Source organism: Delphinapterus leucas, chromosome 9 (assembly GCF_059928025.1).
Source record: "Delphinapterus leucas isolate spDelLeu-1000000601 "Yukka" chromosome 9, BTC_Dleu_Yukka2, whole genome shotgun sequence".
NCBI lineage: Eukaryota > Metazoa > Chordata > Mammalia > Artiodactyla > Monodontidae > Delphinapterus > Delphinapterus leucas.
In genome coordinates this window covers 64,540,406-64,567,693 of record NC_143137.1, presented here as the reverse complement: position 1 = coordinate 64,567,693, position 27,288 = coordinate 64,540,406, and the positions used below count along the sequence as shown (strand labels likewise).

The 27,288-nt window shown below is 37.9% G+C and overlaps 1 protein-coding gene across 1 annotated transcript in view; it reads left to right on the top strand.

The window, feature by feature from the left end:
- THSD7A (thrombospondin type 1 domain containing 7A) overlaps nucleotides 1-27,288 on the top strand; it is a 262,845-nt gene that overhangs the window by 70,433 nt on the left and 165,124 nt on the right. Inside the window, exons 5-6 of the mRNA XM_089917089.1 lie at nucleotides 16,511-16,666; nucleotides 17,980-18,192. Coding sequence (XP_089773215.1) covers nucleotides 16,511-16,666; nucleotides 17,980-18,192 — 369 coding nt within the window. The remainder of the gene's footprint in view (nucleotides 1-16,510; nucleotides 16,667-17,979; nucleotides 18,193-27,288) is intronic.

Here is a 27,288-nt window from a genome sequence, read left to right as displayed (position 1 = left end):
AGTCTCCAGTATCATTTTCCAAGCAGTTTTATTTAAAAGAATTTAGTGTAAACTTGGGGAAAGTATTCAAACTCAGTTTACATGCTACCATAAATTAAAAGGTGGATTTAAGGTTAGAAAAATGTCCAGGAAGAAATACACCACCAATAGAAAAAACTATACCACTGAAAAAATAATTCTTAATATTCTTATGGCCAAAGACAATAGCAAGCAATTCTTTAAGAGTGCGCGCATCTCTATTCTGGAATATGAATGACATTTTCTAAAAGATAAGCATTTAGTGCCACAGCGTTATGGCATCCTGTGGTTAACTTCAACTCTAGTCCTGCATAGCTGTGTTTCTCAAAGGGTAGCCTGAGCATTACTTGCATCAGAATCAGCTGAAGTGCTTGTTAAAAATCCATATTCTGAGGTTATTCTTAGGTTTCAATCCAAATGTAGTGCATCCAAACTTCTGGTCATGGTACCCAGGAGTCTGCTTCTTTAAAACAACCCCTCTCCTCACTCCCACCTTCCAGTAATTGTTGCATGCACTGAAAATTGAAAAGTCACTATTGTTAGGTTAAGCATGGATCTTGAAAATCATGATTCTACTCCCCAGACCCAGACATCAGTAACTTTGCATGTTCCAAAAAGCTCTGATGCTACATGATGACATTTTCCAACAAGCGCTGTTGTGACTCTGCCACCTTTGACATTTGGTTTTTTTAGAAACACACACACTAGAGTTTAATGCCAGAAACTTCAGTGCTTTTTTTTTTTTTTTTCCAAGAAGTCTTAACATGGATTTCATGTGTCTTACCATGAATGGGCTGAACCTTAGCAGCCCTCATGTTATAGCCTAATAAAGGGGGAATCTAGACATCTCGGAAACTTTGTTGGAATGTCAAACCCAGCAGTTTAGTCCAGAGCTGCCAGTGCAGCTGGCAGCTGCAGAAATGGGTGGATTAATTGGAGGTAGAGCATAACAGGGCAGGAATAGAGGTCCAGGGAGGAGGAATTGGGATTCCTGTCAATTGCAATGTCGTATGCAGCATAGGATGTGGGTCTTCTGAAAGGCAGTGTGAGAAAATAGACTCATCACAGTCTAAAAGGTCAAGAACAAGGAAGAATGATGCAGTGACAACCACAAGTTCCATGTTAGTTGCTTGGACCAAAATCTTTGGAGTCATTCTAGATTTCTCTCTCTTTCATTCTGACAATCAGTTCCTCAGGAAATTCTTCAAGCTCTACCTTCAATATTTATCTGACCACTTCACCTCCACTATCACCCCTGGTCTGAAACACTATGTTTTGCCTCCTGACAGGTGTCACTTGTCCCACCACAATCCATTCTCAACACAGCAGCAGAGCAGTCATTCAGAATCACAGGTTGTGTCACTCCTGTGCTCAAAGCCCTGCCTCTGTGCCGCCGTCCACTCCACGTAAAAGCCCATCTCCCTCTTCTGCCCCTTGTCTCCTGACCCCATCTCCCATGCTTCTGCCTCATGCTCCTTTTTCTCCAATCCCTTGGACCTCCTTTGCAGTTCCCGTACTACACCTTCTGCCTGGAATGTTCTTGCCCCAGACTTGTGCTTGGCTAATAACCCCATCCCCTCCTTCCATCCTTGTCTCAAATGTCTCTTTCTCAAAGAGGCTAGATGTGATCACCCTACTTTAAATTGCCCACCTCTCCCCCAAACACTCTTAGACCCCTTCCTCTACTCTTTTGTCTTCTTTCATAGCCCTTTTTGCCTTATACCATACTATACCAGTTAGTCGTTTATTAAGCTTATTACTTTTAGGTTTCCCCACTCCCTCAATGAGTATTCCCACTGCAAGAAAGCTGATACCTTTATCTGTTTTGTTCTCTACTAAATCCTGAGCATCTCTGTGTACCAGTATGTGCCTGGTACCTAGTAGATGTTCAGTAGACATTTGTTGAGTGAGTTACTTAAGTAAATATTCACAAATATTGATCCTGACAAAGTGTAAGGGGGAATTTAGGAGTGATTACAAAGACTTAAGTAGAGAAAAGTAATTAGAATAAGAATCAGGTCTGAGATATGTATAAATAACTGAGTGGGTCAGAAAATCAGAGTGGGCCTGGATCCAAGTAACACATTATGACAATGGTTTATTTGTAGGTGGTAAGTAGTTTTGAGGTTACAGTTCAAGGCTGCCCACAAATCAGGCTTTTGGCCTTTGACTCAGTGTTCCAGGTTGTATTTTATTTTTTAACACCAAGACATTAGAAGGAAAAGCCATAAAATTTCTCTTTTATCAAGTTCATCGTCTGTGCAGTGATCAGGAAATGGGACTCTACACTTGGAATTCTATAAATGGAGATTTTGAGAAAAGAATGGAAGATTTCAGGAAAAACAGAAAATCTCATACTGTAGGTATTTACCTCTGTTTGCTTCTAAATAAAGTGTAGAGAGTAATAGTGGCAGCAACCTGCTATGGAGAAACTTGAGTGAATACAAGCTTAGCATCGATTTTTTTCCCCCAGAAAAACAGGGAAAAGTTGATAAAATATGCCAGTGAATATGACTATCCTTAAGTCATTATCACAGATTATTTTTTCTTCAATATCCCATCAAGCTTGGTATTATGGACTGAATTCTGTTCCCCCCAAATTCATTTGTTAAAGCCCTAACCACCCGTGTGACTTTTTTGGGAGATAGGGTCTTTAAAGAAGTAACTAAGGTTAAATAAGATCAAAAGGGTGGAGCCCTAATCCAATAGGACTGGTGTCCTTAGAAGAAGAGGAAGACGCCAGACATGAGCGCACAGAGAGAAGATTGTGTGAGGACAGTGAGAAGGCAGCCAGAAGAGAGGCCTCATAGAAACTAACCCTGCCGACACCTTGATCTTGGACTTGTAGTCTCCAGAACTGTGAGCAAATATACTTCCGTTGTTCAAGCCACCTAGTCTGTGCTACCTTGTTATGGCAGCCCTAACAGACTAATACACTTGATCATCAGAACAATTATATTTGGAGGAGCTCAGCAAGTCTCTGGAGCTAGTTGCAGGCCTTGTTTGCTTAGATATTCCAACTTTTTAAATAACCCTTTTTAAAGTGAAAGTTGCAGTTCTTTGAAATTCTAACTGCTAAGGTTCTCTGTCATTATATTGTGGATAACATACAGGCTCCAAACTGCTTCTTTTAATTTACATTATCTATTAATGTTATTTTCCAAGTTAGGGACATTGTAAATGGTAACTTGAGTCAATAATAGTGTGTTGTTGGAAGATTTCAGTGTGACTTTTATATAGATTATTCGACAGTATGTCCTGTATTTTAAAAGAAAGAAAGAAAAAAAAAGGAAAAAAAAAAACCTTCATACTGCAGTGTTACGACAGATGGTACATCCCTGTAGTAGGAGAGTGATGTCCTCGTCAAGCTGTTGATACAGTTTGTGAAATTTAAATCCTAATATGATTGACATTGCTATGAAGGTATATATTTTGAACAGTCCCATGTATTTTTAAATGTTCTTGTTTTATAGGAATCAGGGTCCCTGAGAGAAATTACCTGACATATGTTTGTCCCTATAAATACTTGAAAGGATAGCACAGTTCTGTTTTATTTGAGTCAAGACACGAGGATAGTCGAGGGAGTTTGGCATTGTAAGCATAGGCATATGAACCGCTCTCTGTAATTTCCTAAAATGACCAGTGGAATATACAAATAGAGGAAAAACCTGTGTCAGTCCTTGAAACCAGGAGAGAGCCCGTCCAGAGGCTAGACCCTTAAAGGAGTTTCTATTTGCTAGGGGTGATATTGATATAAGATGGAAGGAACAGAGGCACCTGGGAGATTGACTAGAATTCCTGAGAGAAGTAGGAAGGGACCTGACAGTCCTCTCCCTGGCATCAGCACAGCAGAGTGAAGGCTGCAGGCAAAAGAAGTAACAGGCCCATCACTTGGTGCCCTCCTAACTCTGCTGACAGCACACCAGCCGCAGGGTGGGTGGAGTCCTTTATAGGGAGAAGATGGCCTTCTTAGAAGTCTGCCCAGTCTGTCAAGTTTACAACACTGTTAGTGTTCATGGGCTAGCTCCTTCCCCACCGTCAGTCTCCTTAACACCCATAATTGAAAAAGTTAAAACTAGAATATATAGCTGAGAAGAAAAGAAAGAGGAATGCTCTCTTCTTATTTTAATCTGGGCCTAAATATTCATTATTGGGATATTTGGGAAGAACCTTACCTAAATTTATGAAATGTATCCAGTGCAACTTTCACTTGACTATTAAAACCAAGATAGAGCAAGCCTGGGCTTTAACTCCCAAAGAATAAGCAAACAGAAAAATCAGAAAAATGTAAATATACCACAGTTTCAAACATAGGGACCATTCAATACCTTAGCTCTGAAATTGTCTAATATAAGAAAAACAAAATTAAAAAATGTTTTGTGGCCTCAAATGTTTTGATTTGTGACCTCAACACAATTCAAGAGGTTATCCAAAGGGCAAGCACAAGCAAGCACAAAGAGGAAGAAAGCTGTGGTCAAACAGGATGGCCTGGGGCTGAAAATCATGGCTATCAGTACCTGAGCTGCACAGAAGCAGTGATGGTCCATCGGATACTGAAAACATTAATTATGGTGTAGAAAATGCACTCAAGACTGTCATGTATGCTTCCTAAGTAAACTATATGTCTTGTGTTAATATAAGAAATGATTAATCCAAAACAATAGCTCTATAATGAATTAATCATAGGCAGAAAGGACTGGCAGTAAGCTTCAAAGCACATTAAATACCAAGAGATAATTCTCAACCATCGTTTTAAATATGGTTGCAAAATTGATTCAAGAATAAGTGTATTATCTTAAAACAATGCCCTCTTATTAAGAAGGAAGTGGGTTTTATGTCCCCATTAACTATACCAGCCCGTGAAAGATAAAAGAAATTTCCGTGAATAAAGTTTAGTACAAGAACATCTTCAAAAAGCTTTAAGCAACCACTGATACATGTAGAATTTGATTAATTTTCAGGACATAGGCTTTCTTCATTTGCTTGACATCAATTCTTACATCTAGCAGTAAGTGAGGGTTGAATAAACCATCAATAGAACTTTCGTGGAATTCAAACTACTTTGGTTAAATATACCCTAAATTACTATCACATACTTGTAATAATTAAGAAAAACCAACAAACCATCATTGCCACTGCCATTGACCCTATAGCACCCTTAGGCATAACGTTCCTAACACAGTGGCAGGGCTTTGCACAGAGTAGGCATCTAATATTTATTTTAACACATTGAGCAATATAAGAACAAAGGAAAGGAAAGCCATTTGTAACTGATTTTATTTATAGATCTTCAGAATCTCTTTTGTTATCAGGCATCCTTATGTTTAATAATAGTGTTTGGTCAGTTCCTATACTGAAACTAAAACTTAAATCCAAGAGAATTTCCTTGTACTTTTGAATTAGCAATGAAATAAGCTTCTTTAAAGAAGCAATGCTATTTCAAGAAAAAGATAGATTTTCAGGGAAGACAGTGGAAAATAAATACAGTGTCAGGAGACTTTGAATGCCTAAAATGCTCAGCCATTTTGCTAAATGGGTGAATGAATTATTAAACCTATTGCACTTTTCTCAACCTTTGAACCCTAATATATCTTTTGAATGACTCAGAAAAGGCTTATTGTTGTACAAATAGGTCTGAAGTAGGCTGGGTGTGAGATCTGTCATTTAAAATGTTTTAAGAATCCAAGTATACAATTTCATGATAAAAAAAGTTTAAAATACACATGTGGTGTATTTTTTAGGCATTAGAACAAAAATTATTTAGTTTTAGAAATTTTGTATTAAAAATAGATGAGAATCTAAAATGTTTCTTATTAAAATACTGAGGACTCACTTGCCAGATAAATATCACTTCCAGTTTCTTCTGTCACCCCCACAACAGTAATCAAATAGACTGTTTAAATAATGTGTATGGGGCTCCCCTGGTGGCGCAGTGGTTGAGAGTCCGCCTGCCGATGCAGGGGACGCGGGTTCGTGCCCCGGTCTGGGAAGATCCCACATGCTGCGGAGCGGCTGGGCCCGTGATCCATGGCCGCTGAGCTTGTGCGTCCGGAGCCTGTGCTCTGCAACAGGAGAGGCCACAACAGTGAGAGGCCCTCGTACCGAAGGGAAAAAAAAAAAAAAGTGTATGTCTTCTACTCAGGCCACCCTTCATATTATAGAATTCTAGGAGTTGGAGTAAAAAATGGGGGAAGAATGTGGCTTCTACTAATTGTCATATCATAGTATATAGCAAAGTGGATAAGAGCATGGTCTCTGAAGTCAGATACCAGCTACCTCTGATTAGCTGTGTGACCTTAGGCAAGTTACTTAATCTCTCTGTGCCTCAGTTTCCTCATCTCCAAATTTGGTATTACTACTTTTGTACCTACTTCATGAGATTGCTGTGAGGATTAAAAGAATTTATTTGCTAAATTCAATATAAGTATTTACTATTATTATTAAGATTATAGGTGCAGAACATACCATTTTAATAGTAATTTAGTTGGACAGCCAGTTCTTGATATCTTGTAGAATGAAAATTTAGTTCCATTCCCAACTGATGTATGAAAGAATAATTTTCAATGATTGACCACTAGGGCTGATGCTGGATTATCTTTTTTTTTTTTTTTTTTTTTTGCGGTATGTGGGCCTCTCACTGTTGTGGCCTCTCCCGTTGCGGAGCACAGGCTCCGGACGTGCAGGGTCAGCGGCCATGGCTCACGGCCTTAGCCGCTCCGCGGCATGTGGGATCTTCCCGGACCGGGGCACAAACCAGTGTCCCCTGCATCGGCAGGCGGACTCTCAACCACTGCGCCACCAGGGAAGCCCCAGGATTATCTTGATAGCCTCATTTTACTATTATGACATACATATACAATATTAATAATCCCCATTAACTGTACTTCAATACATTATGACCTATTTCAAATGTATTTGCATGTGTGTGTGTGTCATTACATATTGTTACATATTATTGAAGCCCCCTCACTTATCCTTCCAAGATTGCATAGAGTAGTACTTAGAAGTACACACTGAAGATTATGGAACCAAACTGCCTGGATATGAGTCCAAAATATACTGTCTCCTAGCTGTGTGACTTTGGGAAAGTTACTTAACCTTTCCATATTCAGTTTCCCCATTTGGAAATAATTATCCACCACCACCACCGCAAATGGGGATAATAGAAATACCTATCCCATGGGGTTTTGAGAGAATTACATGAATTAATATTTGTTAAGTACTTGGGCCACCATAGCATTGCCTGGTACGTTGTAAATGCCAGTAAGCATTTGTCATTAAATAACTCACATCCACTCCATCACAGGATGTGGGACTCCTATTCTCAATTTTATGTTTAACATTCCTTGCTTTTGTTTATGTATTTGACATGCCCAAGCTCTTCAGCCAAAGACCACCAGCTACACACCTGTGTTTGAACAAGTTGGGTTTATTACTTTTTGCAGCAAGGGAGAGCCCACACCCTGGGCAACCAGGGGCATCTCAGTAAGAGGGTCAGAAAGCACTTATATTAGGATTTGGGCTTCAGTTAAGTAATTATTTTAGGGGGCTTTAAATAAGTGAGCTTTGCTGTGGATTGAATGATGTAAGGAAGCAAGAGTAATTCTATAACCAGGTATCTTAATAAACCTTATTTTTGGAAGTAGGAAAGACTAGAGGGAGTCTAAAGCTGTAACTGATAAAGAAGCAGAACTCACTCATATTAGCTGGGAGATGGGAATATTTGATATTTTGGCTGTTCCCACGGTGACCTTGTTTTTAGTTAGACAAATGAAGTAGTCTTACTTTTTGTCTTACTCCATCATAGCCTAGCTGAAAAGATCAGGCCAGTTCCCAGACAATGGTGGCCACTCTCCTCTTTTCCAGACTTAACGTATTTATCCCAAAACGTGGTGATAATGCTTGCTTTTTAAAACTTTATATGAACAGTATCATTTAGTACAGGAGTCCCCAGCCCCCATGCTGTGGACCAGTTTCTGTGGTAACTGGTCCCTGGTGCCAAAAAGGTTGGGGACTGCTGATTTAGTATATATTCTTCTTTGGCTTGCTTTCTTCACTCTTTGTTACATATTTGTGGGTTTCATCGTATCAGCGATTGTCCTGTAGTTTATTTATTTCCACCTCTGTATAGCATTGTATTGACACCGTAGTATTGACACCATAATTTAATATCCATTCCCTTTTTGTTGGATACCTGAGTTACTCCTAGATATTTGCAGTTATAAACAATGCTACAGTGACAGTTCTTATAAATATCTCCTGAGGTAAATGTCTGATGTCTGATAGCTTTTTCCAAACTGTATACCTGGGAGTATGCCTGTCTTCAAACATGCTAGAAAATTCCAAGTTATTTTCCAAAATGGGTAAAACAACTTAAATTTCTACCAGCCGTGTTTAACTGCTCTGGCTGCTTCACATCTTCTCCAGCACTTGGTATTGTCAAACATGTACGTTTTCTGATAAACTAGTGGATATAAAATGTCATTTCAGATGTTATTTTTTTATTAAGTCTGATAATCTTTGAGTTATAGTGATTTATACTCTTGCATTCATTTCCTCCATCTTATTTTATTCTCTTTGTTACATTTTTTGTTTCATTGTTTCTTCTTTCTTGCCTTCCTTTGAATTTATTGCAACAGTTTTGCTATTGTTGCATTGTTTCCCTTGGTTTGGAAGTTACACATCCTTATCCTATTTATATAAAGAGATTACCTTAAAATATTAAGGCGCAGACCTAAATGAATACAATCTATAGTTAATATATTTACCTTGCTAAGGGCTTTAAGCTGCTTTACCTCTGATTACCTTTCACCAGCTTACATATTATGTAGTCTTGTATTTTAGTTCTATATTGCTGTTTATAACTGTCTGTATTAGTTTTCTATCACTGCCATAACAAAGTACCAAAAACTTAACATTTTATCTTATAGTTTTGTAGGTCGAAAGACTGACATGGTTCTCACCTGGCTAAAATTGGGGGCTTAGCAGAGCTGCATTCCTTTCTAGAAGCTCTAGAGAAGCATCTGTTTCCTTGCCCATTCGGCTTGTTGGCAGAATTCAGTTTCTTGCAGTTGGAAAAGTAAGATCTCCATTTCCTTGCTAGTTAGAGACTGTCCCCAGCTTCTAGAGGCCACATTCCTTGGCCTTTACCCCTCTCCTCCAAAGCCAGAATGGCAAATCAAGTACCTCTCATGCTTTGAATCTCTCCTCCTCCTTCTTCCATCTCACCTTTCTGACCAGCTGAGAAAGGTTTTCTGCTTTTTAGGACTCATGTGGTTAGATTAGGCCAATTTAGATAATCCAGGATAGTTTCCACATCTCAGGGTTTGAATCCTGAATCACAGCTGCAAAGTCTTTTTTCCCATTAAGATAACATATTCACAAATTCAGAGGATTAAAGCATGGGATCTTTGGGGGACCATTATTCTGCCTACCACACTCCCCTATTTAATCATCATAATTATGCTTTTACAATCAACGTTTACTTTTACTCACATTTAATATTTTCTTTGGCCACCATTCCATCTGGCATCTTAGACCCTGCTTCTCTGTTCACTGTCCTTTGTATGAGAAATAAATCCTTTAGAAATTTCCTTAATGATGGTTTGTTATAGCTTAACTCTCATTTTCTGTCTGAAAATGCCTTCCTTTGTCCCTGGTAATTAAAGAACTCTGGATATGCAAGTTCTATGACCTGGGATCAGTACTGCCTCAAGGGAGAGGCCAGCTTTAGGACTCTGGCACCATACCAGATTCATGCTGTGGATTTGGGGAATCATTTGAGGATTTTCCTTTCTTGTGATCCTAGTTATAAAATTGAAAGGTTTTATTTTTTAAATAACATATAGGCTTCTGCTTCCAGGAAGATAGAAAAGATGTAATTTTTCCTAATTCTCTTACTAAATTAAAAAAAATTCTGAACATTATATAGTAAACAGACCATTAAGATGACTCTGAAAGTCGGAGAGGGAGGCAGGCAAGCTAGAGATTTTAAGACTCAAGAAATGACAAGATGCTCAGTTCCCTTTTGCCTCCCACATCTCAGACTTGTAGTGAGAGAAGACCACCACTCATAAATACCAGTGGGAGCAGATTTTAAAAGACCCTAACAGATGCTTATTCAGGCAATGTTTTAATTTGCTTCTAACACAATATAAAAATTAAAATATATTCTGTACCTATAAAAAATTAGACTTATAAGGAGAAAAAACACAAATTGGTAAAGTGGATTAAAAAATATGACCCAACTATACACATTCAACAGGAAACTCACTTCAAATATAGCAATATCCCAGGTTGAAAGTAAATAATGAAAAGCGATAAATCATGAAAATGTTATTCAAAGAGAAGCAGGAGTGGCTATATTAATATCTGATAAATTAGACATCAGAGCAAAGAAAATTACCAGAAACAGAGAAGGACATTATATAATGATAAAGGGTCAATCCACCAAGAAGATAATGAAATCTTACATGTATATGCACTAAACAACATACTACAAAATATGTGAACAAAAACTGATAGAACTGAAAGGAGAAATACACAAATCCACAATTAAAGTTGGAGATGACAACATTCTACCCCTCATACAGAAATCAGCAAGGATACAGAAGAACTCAACAACATCAACCAACAGAATTTATTAAGCATTTGTAGAACACTCCAACAACAGAATACGTTTCCTTTTCAGGTATCTGTGAAACATATACTAAGATAGACCATACCCTGATCCATAAAACAAAGTTCAGCAAATTTCAAAGAATTTAAATCATACACAGTGTGTTCTCTGAGCACAGTGGGAACCAAATTAGAATTCTATCACAGAAAGATAACAGTCTCCAAACACTTGGAAACTAAACAACCCATTTCTAAATAAGCCATGTGTGAAAGAGGAATTCTCAAAGAAAATCAAAATACTTGAACTGAATTAAATGAAAATATAACATATAAAAATCTGTGAGACACAGCTAAACAGTGCTGAAAAAGAAATTTATAACGCTAAATGCTTACATTAGAAGAGGATAAGACACAAATCAATGCTATGAACTCCCACTTAAAGAACCAAGAAAAAAGAGAGCAAAATAAGATGAAAGCCAACAAAAGGAAGAAAATAATAAAAATAAGAACAGAAATCAGTGAAATTGAAAACCAAAACAATAGAGAAAAATCAGTGAAACAAAGAGCTGGTTCTTTGAACAGACTATTAATGTTGAAAACTCTAGCAAGACTGCTAAAGTAAAAAAGGGAGAAGACACAAATCACCAACATCAGGAACAAAACAGAGGCTATCACTTTTGACCTTACAGACAGCAAAAGAATAACAGGGGAATACCACAGACAACTTTATAAACATATATTTGGCAACTTAGACTAAATAGAAGGAATTTTAAAAATAAACTATAAACTACTGTAACTCACTCAATGTGAAACAGATCATTTCTATCCAGAAAATAGGAAAAGAGGGAACAAAGACCAAGATACTAGAATGAAAAGAAAACTACAGACCAAAATCTCTCATAAATACAGATACAGAAATCCTTAACAAAAATATCAGCAATTAGAATTCAGTAATACATTATAAGAATTGAAGACTAGGACGAAGTACAGTGTATTCAGGGATGCATGGCTGGTTCAATATTGGAAAATCAGTTAATATAATCCACCATATTAACAGGCTAAAGAAAAAAAAATCACATGATAACATCAAACAATGGAGAAAAAGCATCTGACACAGTTCAACACCCATTCATAATAAAAACTCTCAGAAAAATAAGAATGGAGAGAAACATCCTCAACTTGGTACAGATCATCTGCAGAAACCTACAGGTAACATCATGCTTAATGGCGAAAGACTGAATTCTTTCCCTCTAAGATTAGGAGCAAAGTGGCTGTAGGCAATCCTTGTAGCTTCATCACTCCATCTCTCTCCATTATTGCAGTGCCTTCCTTTCTGTGTTTCTTCACATGGACTTCTTATAAGGACACCAGTCATTGGATTTAGGACTCACTTGAATCCAGTAGGACCTCATTAGCTAATTACATTTGGAACGACCCTATATCCAAGTAAGGTCGTGTTCTGAGTTTTTAGTAGACATTTGAGCGGGGGGCAGCACTATTCAACCCAGTACATGTACCCTGGCTGTATCAATGCCAATATTCTGATTGTGGTGTTATACTGTAGTTTTGTGAGATCTGACTATTGGGGGAAACTGGGTAAAGGGTATGTGGCATCTCTGTGAGATTACAATTTCATGTGTATCTACAATTATCTCAGAATAAAACATTTAATTCAAAAAATTATATATTCACTGTTCTTAGGGATTATACAGTGAGTATATTTTCAGAGTACCTCATTGGCCACATTACTGGAAACAGATGATTTAAGTTTACCTCCTATAATGAATTTCTTTTCCATCGTAATACTCTAAATATACAAATATAAAAATATTTCAGACCTACCTACAAAAATGCACCAGTTTCATTGTTTTGTTTGTTTTATTAAGTCCTGAAAAGTTCAGACATTCTTTTTTGACCCCGTGAAGCGTACAAAGTACATATAATTGAAAACCCTTTAAGTCGTATGAGAACAATAAAAGGTCTCCTTTATTTTCAAGAGATCAACAATAAGACAAAAAAAATCTAATATATACTTCCTTGGAACTTGTACTGGATGAACAATTTCTTTATAATTTCTAGTAAAATTATATAAGAATAATGACTGGGCCATTTTAGAAAATTTAGTTGTCGATATTTGAGAACAAGGGATCAGCAATAAACACTACATTATGTAATACACAACTATAGGAATTATATCCCACAGATTAAACTAGAACCCAGTAAGATCTCCTGGGTCTGTTCTTTGCTTCATTATTGAATCACACTGATTCCAAATAAATCTTGGGCAATTGCCAAAAAAAAGACCACTTTTGAGGAGTTAAACTCGTATCTGTGATTTACATTAATCAGCATATATGCTGTTTATGGGCACAGATTTGACTCTGTTGAACCTGTGCTCTCACTACCCAAGGCCCTCTCTTTTTCTGGCTGTAGTTTGGTCCTGGTACCTCCACTGGTCAATCTGTGCTATGGGCATGAGGCTTGAAGTGGTAGCCTCACATTTGCCAACTCTTTGTATGCCAGGGAAGGTCTAAGATAGAACCCCACCAGTTAGATCAATAATTGTGTGATTCATATTTGTAAAACCGGCCGAGAACATTTATTTACAGTGTTTTTTTAAATAAAAAGTTGAAAATGCAAAAAAAAAGAAAAAATCAGCATATACTGGATAAAAAAAGCTATAATGAAAATCACCAAAGGAATAGAATCATACAGAAAATACTCTCCCCCTGTCTTTCTTTGATTAATGAAAGATAGACAGACAGATAGATAGATAGATAGATAGATAGAAAATTATCTGTAAAATTGAGGCTATTGTCGACTGAAAAAAAAAAAGCACAATGTTGAGAGTTGTGAGTTAAGTTTATTTGGGGCAAATTGAGGTCTATAGTCCGGGAGACAGCATTTCATATAGCTCTGAGAAACGGCTCCAAAGAGGTAAGGGGGGAAGGTCAGTATATATGTGATTTTGGTGAAGGGGGAGTACATGCAATCAAGCACACATTTTTGCAGAAGGTTGCTGCTAGTCACAAGGAGCAGACATCACCATGAAGGATTTTAGTGCCATTTCAGATATGGGGAGACGCGAGAATTGGGCTCATAAAATCTTCTCCTGAAAATATCTATCTGAAGGCCTGTTTTGCCAGTTTTTCCCAGAGCACAGGGTGCCTCCTTCCTGGTCTCCACCCTGCACTCCTTTCAGGGTATGTTGAAGGTCAGCAGCTTACGGTTTAACCCTTGTAGAAGCAGATAGCAAGTGCCACTTTTTAGTTGGTACTATTTTTCAAGGACTGTATTATCTCCGTGTTGATTTGCTCAGCTTAGCAGAAGATTTTAAGAGTATTTTGCTTCAAGCAATACTTCCTTAAGCCTTTATTCGTCACATTTCTCTTTTAATAGCTCAAGAAGAATCTGTGACCTATTTTTCTATTTGATTTATTCAAAATACACCAAGAGCTAAAATTAAGCTTTAGAAAAATGGCCAGGAATTAATGTTTGTACCTTTTTCCTTAATAAAAATTGTATTTTCCTCCTACAGTTTTCAGTCTTATATACAAAATAAATTTCTTCAGGCTGTAATCATAGCTCTCACAATTGCATGCTCAGTAGACTTCCCTTTATAGTAACTGTAATTTCCAACACTATATAATAACACTAAAGACTAAAGTTACTTTTAGTCAATTGAAAGGAAAAAAATGGAGACTTTTTAGGTAATTATACATATAACCACTAATTTAAGTGATAGTCTGAAGGATTCAACAAGTGAAGGAATCGCTTATGTTAATTTGCAGTTATAGGAGTTTTTCTTCATATTGTAGACTTAGATTAGTCAAGATTCTCTGGAGAAACAGAACCAATAGTATATATATAGGTATGTAAGAGGAGATTTATTATAGGAATCAGCTCCTGGGATCCTGGGAGTGGGCCACTGGTGTAATACCCAGTTTCCCAGAACCAGGAACTCTGATGTCCAGGGGGAGGAGAAGATGGATATCCCAGCTCAGGAAGAGAAGGAATGTACCCTTCCTTCACCTTTTCATTCTATGCAGGCCTCAATGGATTGGATGATGCCCCGCCCACAGTGGTGAGGGCAATCTGCTTTACTTAGTCTACTGATTCAAATGCTAATCGCTTCCAGAAACACACTCACAGAAACACCCAGAAACAGTGCTTTACCAGCTATGTGGGCATCCCTTAGCCCAGGCAAGTTAACACATGAAATTAACCATCACAAGACTCTTACACCTGTAAAAATATTAAAAACAAATCGTTTTATGTGAGATATGTATCATTGATGTCATCTTTTTATATTCAGAGAAATGAAACATTTATTCCTGTATTTTCTGTCATCAGTGTGCCAAGCACTTTCACTGTTGGAAAGCAATCGAATGAATCATTTTTGGCTTTGCCTAATGTTATGATACAAATTGGCAACAATTCTGATAAACTTAAGTGAGAATGCTCTTGGTGCCCATGCTAAGCAAATTAGGGATGCCCAGTCATTTATTTTCACTGCAGTGTGTGTGTGTGTGCCGGGGTGGGGTGGGGGATGGGGGGCGGAGAGTGGGAGGGGATGAAGATAAGTACTCCTAGGAAGAAAAAATAAAAAACAAAATCTATAGAATATTTTTCAGAACTGAAAAGCTGTGGCAGAAAGAGGAGATAATAGTCTTTAGGTCATTTATGATTCTGTGTGCAGAAAGTTGAGGGATATACAAGTATCTACAGTTTGCTTTAGTGTTTATACTCCAAGCAGATAGATACATTTAGTACTTTTATTTAAAACTTAGGATAATATAGTTGAAAATATTTTCTCTGTGAGCTTCTATATGCAATCCCATGCAATTGGAATTTCATAGTCCTTTACATAAAGAGAATGAGAATTAGCTAAGACCTCTTATTATTTCAGGCTTCTATGCTACATGCATGGGCATTTCAAAGTATCAGAGAGTAACAGGGGCTAGCTTTTATTAAAGGAAATGTGTGTCTTAAGACATTTACTTCTCAAAATTTTTATGACAGTAGTACACTTGATTCTCTTGTGATGTCCATAAAGTTTTAAGTATCATTCTTACTCAGTCATTTTTAATCAGAACTGTGGACACCTTCTGACGTTAACTATCAAATATATGTGCTGTACAAAATAGCCAAACTGCAGTCATGATAGCAGAAGAGAAGCAAGGGCTAGCAGTATTTATACACAGTTCATTGGTCAACTCATGAACATACGTGGACAATTACAAATTTGTCCCCTTAGCAATTCTGAGCTTTGGATCACATATGCAAATAGTATATTCTTTAAAGTTCTGGAAGGTATCTGGTGAGTCATGCATTCGGAGATAGAGATGCCCCATTTGGTGGCCTGAGCTCTTCCTTCATCATATCCATCAGTTACCTTTCTGCAGACCAAAAGGGAAGGGGGACTTCTCTGCCAGAGCCACTCAGTGGAGATTTTTTCCATATACGTTAAAGCTGTAGTTCCCCTCCTACTCTGTTCAGTCCTCTAAATTCTACGTTTTTAGAACCTAACTATAAAATTTTAGAAATAAAATTAACTGTAATGATTATTTTACTGACTAGGAAAGTTAGACTCAGCATTATTAATTGCATGACTAATTAGTGGTGAAGCTGGTGATCAAACAATCGCAAGACTTCTAGCCCAGTTTCCTTTGACTATACTACACTGCTTCTTTCCCCCCCACTCCTTCTCTCTCCTTTTATTCTCAGGATGGAGCTGAGAAGCATTCGAGTAATGTCTTGGTGGCACTTCTTTAAGCATTTTCCTTCTCCATACACAAAACTGCTCTGAAAAATCATATTATTGACCATAACAATCTGTTTAATTCTTAAGGAACCTCTGTTTTTCTCCAAACAGCCTCAAAACCAGTGGACTTGAAATCATGTGCTGGCCCTATCCCTAATACGACACAGCTGTGCCACATTCCCTGTCCTATTGAATGTGAGGTTTCACCCTGGACAGCTTGGGGACCTTGTACTTACGAAAATTGTAATGACCAGCAAGGCAAAAAAGGTATGTAATATTAAAATGGCATGCTTAAAACTCCCATCAATTGGGTCAAACCATGAATTATTAACAAATGCTGCTCTGTGTTCCTGTGATCATTCATTTGCAGTATTTTCCAGAATGGCTAAAGAGTATTGATCTTTAGCACAAAAGAATTATAAACCTATTCTGGTGATGATACCAGAAGATTAAAACTGCAGAACGTAGGCAAGATGCTTGTTAATTTAGACAACAGATGGAGAGCATCTGACGCAGTTGGTGCAGTGGTTAAGATGAGCTGTGGTGTCAGACTGACGTGGATTGGAAAACCTAGTCTGTCCTCTGTTGTTTAGATAAGTTAATTAACTTATTTAAATCTTTGTTCCCTTATCTGTAAAAGGGATGTAATATGATCTGCACCCAAGTTTTCTTTAAAGGCTCAATGAGATAAGCATAAAGCACTTATTTCATTGCCTGACCTGTGGCTAGTGCCTAATAAACAGAACTACTTATTACTTTGAAGGTAAACAAACAAATAATATTGCTTTTATGATGCAAATAATATATCTAAAAGGAATAGAATAAATGCAATTGTTTACTACATGTTCGGCATGGTAGAGTAATTTTCACATGATCTAGTAATTGAAAACATTTTTCTATTTTGTTTCAAAGGACAGTTTTCTAGTGATTCCAATATATTCACATAGCAGTAGACAGACTTATTAATTTTGTTATACATTGTCAGAAAGGGCAACACTTAGGTGTTATTAAAGCACATAGCAGGACTTTGAATACTCCGTGTTAGAGCCCAGATGGTTTATATCCCGAATTCAAATTTCTGGAGAGTCTAAATTCAACTAAGGCTTCAAGAGACAGTTTCCTGAAACCATCCAACTTCTCAGAGGTTCCTTTTCAAATTTAACCAGGTGATCCTGTTGAGGAATTCAAAATAATAGCACTTGTGTCTGGTCATGAATATTTCTGAATAGGTTGAGATTTTATGGTGTCTTTGAACATTTTACAACTACAGACTTTCCAAATCAACCAATCACCTCTCTCTCTGTCTCTCTTTCTCTTTATCTCCCTCCAGCCCATTCTTGCTTGACTTTTACTGTAGTAAGCTGACACCAAAAGTCCCTCTTTGGCCATTCTGTTTATTCATTTAATAAATTGTTAATGAGCTCATATTAATCTAGAGTTTGAGGATACACTAGTGATTAAAGCAGATATGAATTCTACTCTCTACCCTCATCCAGCTTTCACTTGGAGTTTCATTCAGCCTTCTGAAATATTCAGTGCATGATGGTAACAGTAAATATTTTCCTTCCCCAACAATTCAGGTTTTAAACTGAGGAAACGGCACATTACCAATGAGCCCACTGGAGGCTCTGGGGGCACCGGCAACTGCCCTCACTTACTGGAAGCCATTCCCTGTGAGGAGCCATCCTGCTATGACTGGAAAGCAGTGAGGCTAGGAGACTGTGAACCAGATAATGGAAGGGAGTGTGGTCCAGGCACTCAGATTCAAGAGGTTGTGTGCATCAACAGTGATGGTGAGAAAGATTATCTATCCTGTTTTTATGGATGTCTGTTTGACCCTGGAGATACGGTTTTCCTTATGTTAAAATCTCATGTCTTCTCACATCATAGCTGGTTCCATTTACAAACACAGAAATAGCTGCCCCTTCCTTTCCTTCCTTTCCTCCCCTCCCTCCCCTCCCTCCCCTCCCTCCCTCCCTCCCTCCCTCCCTCCCTCCCTCCCTCCCTTCCTTCCTTCCTCCCTCCCTTCCTTCCTTTCTTCCTTCCTGATGGTGGCTGTGGAGAGGGTCTTGAACAATCACAAGGTATTCTTTACTTTGAAAACAGGTATCATAGAATAAGAAACCAACATCAAGGCAATGTGTAAAACTGACAAATTTTAAAATAACAAGGAAAGGTAACATTTTTCTAAGTGTTTTATTTTCCTGTTTGCCATGGAAAGTGATATGTAAATAAAGAAGGGTTGTAAGCATTGGTTGACTTGGCTTTAGAAGCCTTCATCTCCCGCCCTGATACTGTGTCCTAGTAATATATTTTAATTTCCAGACTTCCAAGCCACGAGGCCTATTGCAGCCTAGAGTTCCTGAATCAACCTTCTGAGCTCTAGGGCCTCCCTTCTAGGAATGTCATAGAGCCACTGGGACAGGGATTTTCCACAAAGTTCTTTCCTTGAACCATAGGAATTACCTTGGACTTTTACGACTGATTTTTGTTGGATAAAATATCCTGTCTTGCTTTTAGCCCTGACTTAAGATCTTTACATTCTTTCCAAGAGTGCTGCAACTGTTTCAGGGAGATTCCCCCTTATTGTTCAGCAATGCCTGAATCACACTTAGGAAACAAAGAACTCCCCGAGACGTAGTGTAAAACCTCTGGCTAAGAGCATCTTCAAGGTTCTTCCAACTCTGAGACTCTGCACATCAGAGCAGCATGAGCACCACACCCCGGGGTCCCATGGTTGACAGTTGATGCTGTTTACAGCATATGCAGGAACGTTCTGGTGCCCTCTGAGGGGCACTGGAACATCTGGTAACCGTCGTGATTCCTTCCATCCTATTTTCTTCCAGCAAGCAGAATTGTTACCTCCTGTGACTCAATCACTGCTCAGCAGAGACAGATACTCTCTGGGGTAAGAGACTGACAGACACTGCTAGTACTGAGAAATTAGCCTTTCAACTTTGAAACCTACAGTGCTGTCTTTGTCCAGGGTCCAAGGTAGTCATGCAGGACAGCATCAGGTAAAATCTGAACCAGCACTTGAAGTTGGAAGGTGAAGAGGGGATTATTGCCCCAGCTATTTTACGATGAATGCCGCTTTTTTCCCTGTAGATATAATTAGCTATGATACATCCTCTCTTTAGCGTTGAATCAGTTCTACTCTAAAGGGAAAGAAAAGGAGATTAACATCTAGGAAAAAGAGAACGCATTCTGTTGTGCTTAAAATCTTAATTTGAATTAAAAGGCACTGTCTATTACTTTCTGAGTTGCTGTAGAAACAGTAAGGGTCATATTTATTTTAGTATCGTTAGTGACTTCCTTAATGATACTGCTTCTTGATTCCTTTTTCTCAATTTAAATAATTTTTCTTATCCTCCTATAGACCTAGGGAGGAACTGGGATCCCAGATATTATAAAAAGTATATTTGCATGGACTAAGTTGAAAAAAACTCTTAAGATGAAAAGTTAGTTGTGCATGGAACCTCTGCCTAAATATTATAAAATGAAAAATCAGGTCTCACGTATTGCAGTGGTCTTCCTGGATGTTTGTGCAAATTGAGTATATTTGAAAAGTACTGGAGGAGGTGGCTATTTTAAAAACAACAGTGGTTAATTTTAATTCTGTCAGCTAAAAAATATTATGTAGCACATATAATCACCTCCTAAATTGTCTTGTGGAACATTAAAGAACAAGAAGAAGAATGAGTTAGATATGTCTAGTTATGTTGGAAAGTAATGTATGTTATAACCTAAAAGGCAAATTGATAACTCAGTATACATAAGCTGGTTTCACTTTGTCCACCTAACAAACAGAATTAATTTTAAAAGGTCAGAAATGTGTTGCTAATATTCAGTTTGTTATTATTGTTCATTATCAGGATATCTCCTCTGTCATCACATTTTACTCCCTGACATATATTAGTTATTGTGCAATTCAGTGTTTTAACTGCCTCAACTACAGGAGTATATAAAATCAAGAAAGTGTTTTATTATAAATCCTAGAGGCTGTTCAAATTTATATATAACAAACATAATTGTGCTGTGCGAATCAGTGCAAAAACTGGAGACTTGTAAATACTACAACAGTATTATGTGGTCACCTGGTAAGTGTTTAGCAGCTGCACCAAATGTCGTTTTGTAATTAAATCGAGCCCAGGGAATTAAAGTTGATTAGTTGTACAGACTCTACCTCTAGGCCTGGCTGTGGCTATAGATTTTGTTTTATAATTAAGTTAAAGCTCAACTAGGGAAGTGAAGAATTAGAGCCTAATTCTAGAGTGAATCTAGCAAATAGTAGAAAGACTGTTTTTTCTCCCGCCTTCCTCACAAATTTCACCACTTTGTTAATGACCTATCTCAAAGCATTTAAAGTCTCTTTTTTTCTGAAGTGTTCTTTACCCAGGCTTCTGAGATCATTGGGATTGGCTGCTGCTGTGATTGTCCATTTTCCAATTGTCTTCTAAGGAACAGGGTTGACAGAGGGTTGAGAGAGCACCCAGGAGGAGTTTTATGTAGATTGTCTGACAGAGGGGTGTAACAGAAATGCAAGGTGAAAGAGAACTCAGAAGACAATTAGACTGTCCGGGAAGAGAGAAACATTTTATGTGTAACAGAAAAAAAATATTACTCACAATTTAAAGATTGTCAGAAAAGCAATCCCAGACCTGTGGGCACAAATACAGGAACTACTCTAAAGGTCTGGTGGTAATGGGTCAGGGTGCCAAGTGGAATCCTAGAGAATGTTGAACCTATGAGAAAACCCCAAATCTGCTTTCTTTCAGTTTCTGCAAAATTTGTTTGTGTTTTATTTAAAGGTGTGAATTGGTGAGGCAAGAGTATTTTGTTTCCCAAATTGGTTGGTTAGAGACAGAAGAAAGCAAGGCTATTAGGCTGAAAGTCAAAAACCAATCTATAATCTTATTGATAAGGATACTGTAAACCAAGTATTGTTTCCATATTTCCCTCCCCTCTGTTGAAAAAAGATAAATGATACCATCTATATTTCATTACCATGTGTTCTATTCTAGATATTAGAGTATTGACCCCTTTCTGTGTGAATTTCAAAACCACAGTTTCGTTATTGGTATTTGTAAAGGAGTGTCAGATTCCTGTCTTATCTATGGACTTAATTACAGTCTACTGAGGCAAGTCCCAGAAAGCTGCATTTTTATGAAGCTTTCTGGATAGTTCTGATACACAACGAAGTTTGTGAATCACTGTACTAAAATGACAACAGGATTGTTTTGGTGGAACCTCAGACCTGATTCTGATACCCAAAGATTCCCAGCACCAAAGCATACTGGCTGGATTTGGGTAATGCTGAAGAAGACCTATGATTAAGAACGCTAAGAGAGTAAAACTGAAGCAAGCCTTTAAAGTAATTTTTTCTGCCTTTTTTGGGGGGAAACCATTTCTGTATAGCATCAGAAGTACCAAAAGAACTGACCATGAAAGATGGTTGAAGATGAACTTAATACCCCAGGCACGGGCTTGTCATGCGACTGCTGAGTCTTTCTGAATTTTTACCACCAGTTTCTTCCTACTGGAATGAGATATGTATCCACATAGGAGTAGATGGAAGGGAAGACTTGAATGCTATTTATTTCCCAAGTAGTTTATGTTGTACTCTTCTTTCCCCAGGTATTCAGTATTAAGAGGAATGTAAGGGCATACCTGATATCTTGAGGTAAATCAGGAATAAGCTCCTTAAAAAAATGGAAAATTTTTGCCTCTGGAAAACAGGACTCGGTATGGGGAGAAATGGGGCGAGGTACTGCTCTCCTCTATGTTAAGCCTTGTACTACAATTTGTATACAATTTACAAATTATATAAACACTGAATTAATTTGTCCAAATATATATTTATTAAAGAGTAACAGTTTGGAGGGGGATAGAGATATGTGGAATAAAGAGGACAGGGTAAGGAGCAAATCATTCCAGGAATAGAAAGAGAGAAACTACAGAGCTTATAGTTGAAACTAATATTTTGTCTGGTTGAGAATATTCGTAAGCCTTCCTAGAAACATAGGCCATGTCAAGGATTAGGATGCCCACAGTTTATTAAAGATGTGCTTCCAGGGGAAGCCAGTAAGAGAAGGGGAAATAAAGAAGCAAAATAGTGAAAGGAGAGTGTGTCTTGGGTTCCCAAGACCACCCCCAGGTTCTTTAATTAACTAGGGGAACTTACAGAACTCAGCATATGGTCATACCCACAGCTATGATTCATTTCGTCAAAAGAGTACAAAGCAAAATTAGCAAGAGAAAAAGGCACGTGGGGCAAAGTCCAGAGAAAACCAGGCACAAGCTTCCAAGAGTCCTTTCCCAGTGGAGTCAAATTGATTATGCATAATTTTTCCACCAGTGAAGTGTTGTCTACCTGGGAAACTCACCTGAGCCTAGGAGTCCAGGGTTTATATTGGCTCAGCCATGCAGTCACCCTCTGCCTAACACATACCAAAATTCCAGACTCCCAGAAGGAAAGCAGGTGTTCAATAGAAGGCACGTTGTTTGTCTGCATACTTTAAGCCCACTGAGCAACACTTATCATTTAGAGAATATGGAGCCCTCCAGAAATTCAAGGTCCCAGAGGCAAGCCAAAGGCCAGCCTAGTGAGCAAGTGTCTAAGGATAACAGTCTCAGGCCTGCTAAGTTAACTGTTTTCTGCAGGGAACACCAGAGTTGCAGTCTCAGTCTAATTAGGTGAGACACTCTGGAGTGTAAATTAAACCCTAAAGCTTCTAGCTTTAGAAGTAAAGGAGCTGGGATTTTATACTCTCACACCAGTCACGATTGGTGCACAGATGCTGGCTGGGAGGAGGAAGGTGGGTCCAGGAAACATCCGGCTCTCTATATTGGCCAGACCACCCTAGTGCCCAAGGCCATTCAGCTAAAGGTCAAGAATGAGATATAAGCAGCAGAATCTGATAGATGGGTGCAAAGATGCAGTAAAAGGAGTCTTCAGGGATCCAAGCTGGGCAAGAACACTGTACAGGAGGGAGATCCAAATATGGTGGGAAGGAGTATAAATGTGTGTATACTAAAGCAAACCTAAAACCTGGTAACAGTGTCTTCTATACTACAGAGGAATCCCCATGAGGATATAGTTTCTAGTTTAGGAAAACACTTTGGGACAATTTTGGTTGACAAATCTACATTGCCTGGATAATAAGAGAAGACCTGAGTTCTGCAAAATAAGAGAATTTTTAAGTTACTTCTGGTAGTATGGGGAGAGAGGTAAGCAGTTTGGGAATGATAAAAGAGAATGAAAGATAGTTCTAGGAGGAGAAGTGAGAGTAAGGATCTTAAGGAAGAAAGAGAAAAAGTTTGAGGATGGCCACAGATAACTGGAAATACCCTTTGGTATGAAATGGGTGATTTGGTCTCATGGGTTTGGTCAGGGTAGTACCATTTTCTTGAGGTCATTATTGATAGCACTCCCATTTGTCCCCGAAATTGTCCTGCTTTGGAGAATAAGTAATAAGATCACCCTAGAAATGACTGATAAATTGTGAGACAGAGGAGACAAAAAGCCTACTTTTGCTTTTTTCCGTCAGGATAATACCTTTTGTGCTATATTTTTTCATAATTAATTATCAGTGATGGACAAGAACATCGTAATACACAAGGAGGAGTGATGAAAACTTAAGTTAAAATTTGTTTAAGTTTATAAGGGAAACTAACCTAGGATTTGCTTCAAAAACTTTGGCAAGAGCTCAAGTTCAGATCAATTGAAATATCTGTAGAGCTAGCTGAGAACACAATTTCAAAAGCATGGTCACTCTTTGGAACTGGAATCTGCTTCTTAACACAAATTACACAGTCATTACATGGAAAAGCTGATCTTTTAAATGCAAGAATACGTCCTATAACTGAATTGTTTTTCCATAATTTAAGCAATAAATCAACTAAGGAGTTTCCTTCCTGTAGAATGCTATGCCATTTAATGCATTTGCAATATAATTAGGTTGGATATTATGCTTAAATCTAAGGTCCCTTACTTTACAATTAGGATCATCTAACACTGTTGGTAAGAGTTTGTTTCCTATAATTGCATTGTGATTCTCTATTCAATTTGTTGTAAAGATGAAAGTCATTACAGCCTTTTAGAACATTTAAGACAATAGGTTATTCTTCAGTGTTGGTTTGTAGTAATCACAATTTTATTCTGGCCTTAAAAAATCTGGCATCAGATACCCTGATCTATCTTCTCTGTGTGTGTGTGTGTGTGTGTGTGTGTGTGGTATGTGTATTATAATATATTTTGATATACTGTAAATAAAAAGTATCTTTTTGTTTGTAAGGAAGCCATCAGGATTGAGCCAGCGTTCTTTTGCATAGCAATGTCTTAGCAAAGAGTAGCGTTTTATAGGGAATTTTCTTCTTTAAAGTAGGTTAGTTATAGCAGAAACCTCAGATGAAAGTTGAGTGAACAGTAGTTTGCTTGCCACTTAATAGGATGATATAAATTTCCCCCTAAGTTTTATCTACCGCTTCAAATGGCAAATGCAAGAGAAAACAGCCTTTCACTTTATAAGGGGTCAAATGCCAGTTTTCTCATAGCTGGGTCAGTAAAAGCCAGTACGATAGAAGGCACATCTTTCAACCTAACAGATGCATCTCATCCCTTACCTTATCCTTCCCTTTTTTGCTTCTGTGACTTTGCTCATCTCTTATCTCCCCTGTTAGACTTCGTTTTCCCTTGATTTCATTGATCCTCCATTCCTCTGATGTCTTTCCGCCCTCTCAGGCTGTGTATCATTTAACTGTTGCCGGATAACAAACCACTTCACAACTCACTGGCTGAAAACAAAACCAGTTAGGATTTCTCATGATTCTGCGGAGTTCCTGTTCCAGTTTTACTGTGCTCACTCGGAGAGGTTTGGCTGTGACTGGAGGAAGATCCAAGATGGGCTCCCTCACGTATTTTGCATCTGATGCTAACTGCCTGCTGAGGTGCATTGGTGCTTCCTCACAGGGGCTCTCATTCTCCGTTAAGCTAGACCAGATTCCTTACCTGGCGGTTGTAGGGCACTGCTTTTAAAAGGACAGAAACAGAAGCTGACAAGCCTCTTGAACTTTTACAGTGTCACTTCGGCCACATTCTTTTGGTCAAAGGAAGTCCTGATGACAACTCAGATTTAATGAGGAGAGAAATAGGCTCTACCGCTTGCTGAGAGACGTTTTCAAGAATTGTGGCAAAGAATTTAATTCACTACAGTCCACCCTCTGGTCACAATTGTTTTCACTCCTCCCACATGCAAAGTACACCCCATTTCCACCGGAGACCATCAGAATTCTCATGCAGTTTTGCCATCAGGCTTAAAGTTCACTACCTCATGTTCTGCATCTAGTTCAAATATAGATGAGGCATCTCGGGGACAACAATTCGGGTGTGGCTACTCTTTTCTTATTTGTATTTTTTTCACATATTTGCTTTGAGCTCTTACTTTCAGAGGAGCTGTTTTGCCCCATGAGGCAATTTGTCAAATTCTTTCCTGTGCATTTCAAAGTCATTTAATTCTCTCCTTTAATTATAGATTTTTTTGAGGGGAAAAATAAAATTCAGAAAATATAAAAATAAATATATAGGCTCTTATTATGTACAAATAATATGACAGTCTCATTTGATCAAAGTAAAATTATAGAACTTGACTTCTTAAACAGAATTGTGCTATGTATCTTCCACATAATACCATGCACACATCAAAAAAAATTATCTCAGATGATAGGATTAGTGTTTATTTTAAAAACTTGTAAATGTTCAAGCGCTTTTGTCCCTAACTTGTATATTGTTATTCCTTTCTAAGTTTTAAAAAAGGAGTTTATTGTAGCGCTTAAATCTTATTATTATTAGTTAAATCCTGTATTAAGAAACCTTTCCTGTGAGTTTAGAAAGGACTCAGTCCTACAGATTCTATCTGTTTAGCTGAATGTCTGAATAATTATTTAAGGTGTCAAGACATGGAAAATATAACTCTCATATTGGAAGATATTTTAATTTGTAGATGTAATAAAAATTTGAATCATTCAGATAATTAACTTTCCCCCAAAAATGAAACTCTTTTGTCCTGCACCTAACATACATATTCCTTCAAGATCTTACTATACACTAGTGTGGTGCTTTTCACAAAGTGATTTATGAAAAATGATTTTCTTTAAGATAATGACTTCATATAATCCTTGTTTTATGTTACTTGTCACAAAGAACCTGATTTCAGATTGAAATCGGAAATTTTGGTTTCTAGGGTATGGCTACTCTTGAATCAGAGGGCTTTGAACAAAAAAAGACAAGATAACCTTCTCCACACATACAACATACAATGATGTAACAGGGACCAGAAAATCAGAATAGACTCTCCCACTCAAAGATGAGAAAAATAGGAAACGTTCAGCAGTTTCTGGTCTACATCAATTCTAAGACCCAGCCTGTCTCCCCTATACCAGGGGCAGGGAAAATTCCTTGATCTAAGCCTATTTTTGTTTTCTGAGAGTGGTTCCGTAGCCCATTTTTCTCCTTGGCTCTTTGTTCTTCACCCTGGGATCTTGGATTTTCCATAAGATGTCTTGCCTTTTCCATAAGAAATGGCTCACATTTATAGCTGAGGAACTTTCTCAGTCTGCCTTCTGCGCACGTAAATCGGAGAGCCTGGAGTCCTTTTATTCATTTTGAAATATTGCAGTTTCTCTAAGACCAAGCTGACAGTGTTTTTATCAATATAACACTCTTAAATGGTTTTGGGTTTCTTAAGAATCTCATTGGAAGTCACTCTGTGGCACCAAAGCCATATCCGTAATTTGGATAATTTGTTTTTGAAAAACCTCTCTTTACTTTGGGCCATGTATGAGGCTGCTGTGGAAACTAACTTTAAGATTTTTAGAGGCCTTTTAAAAGT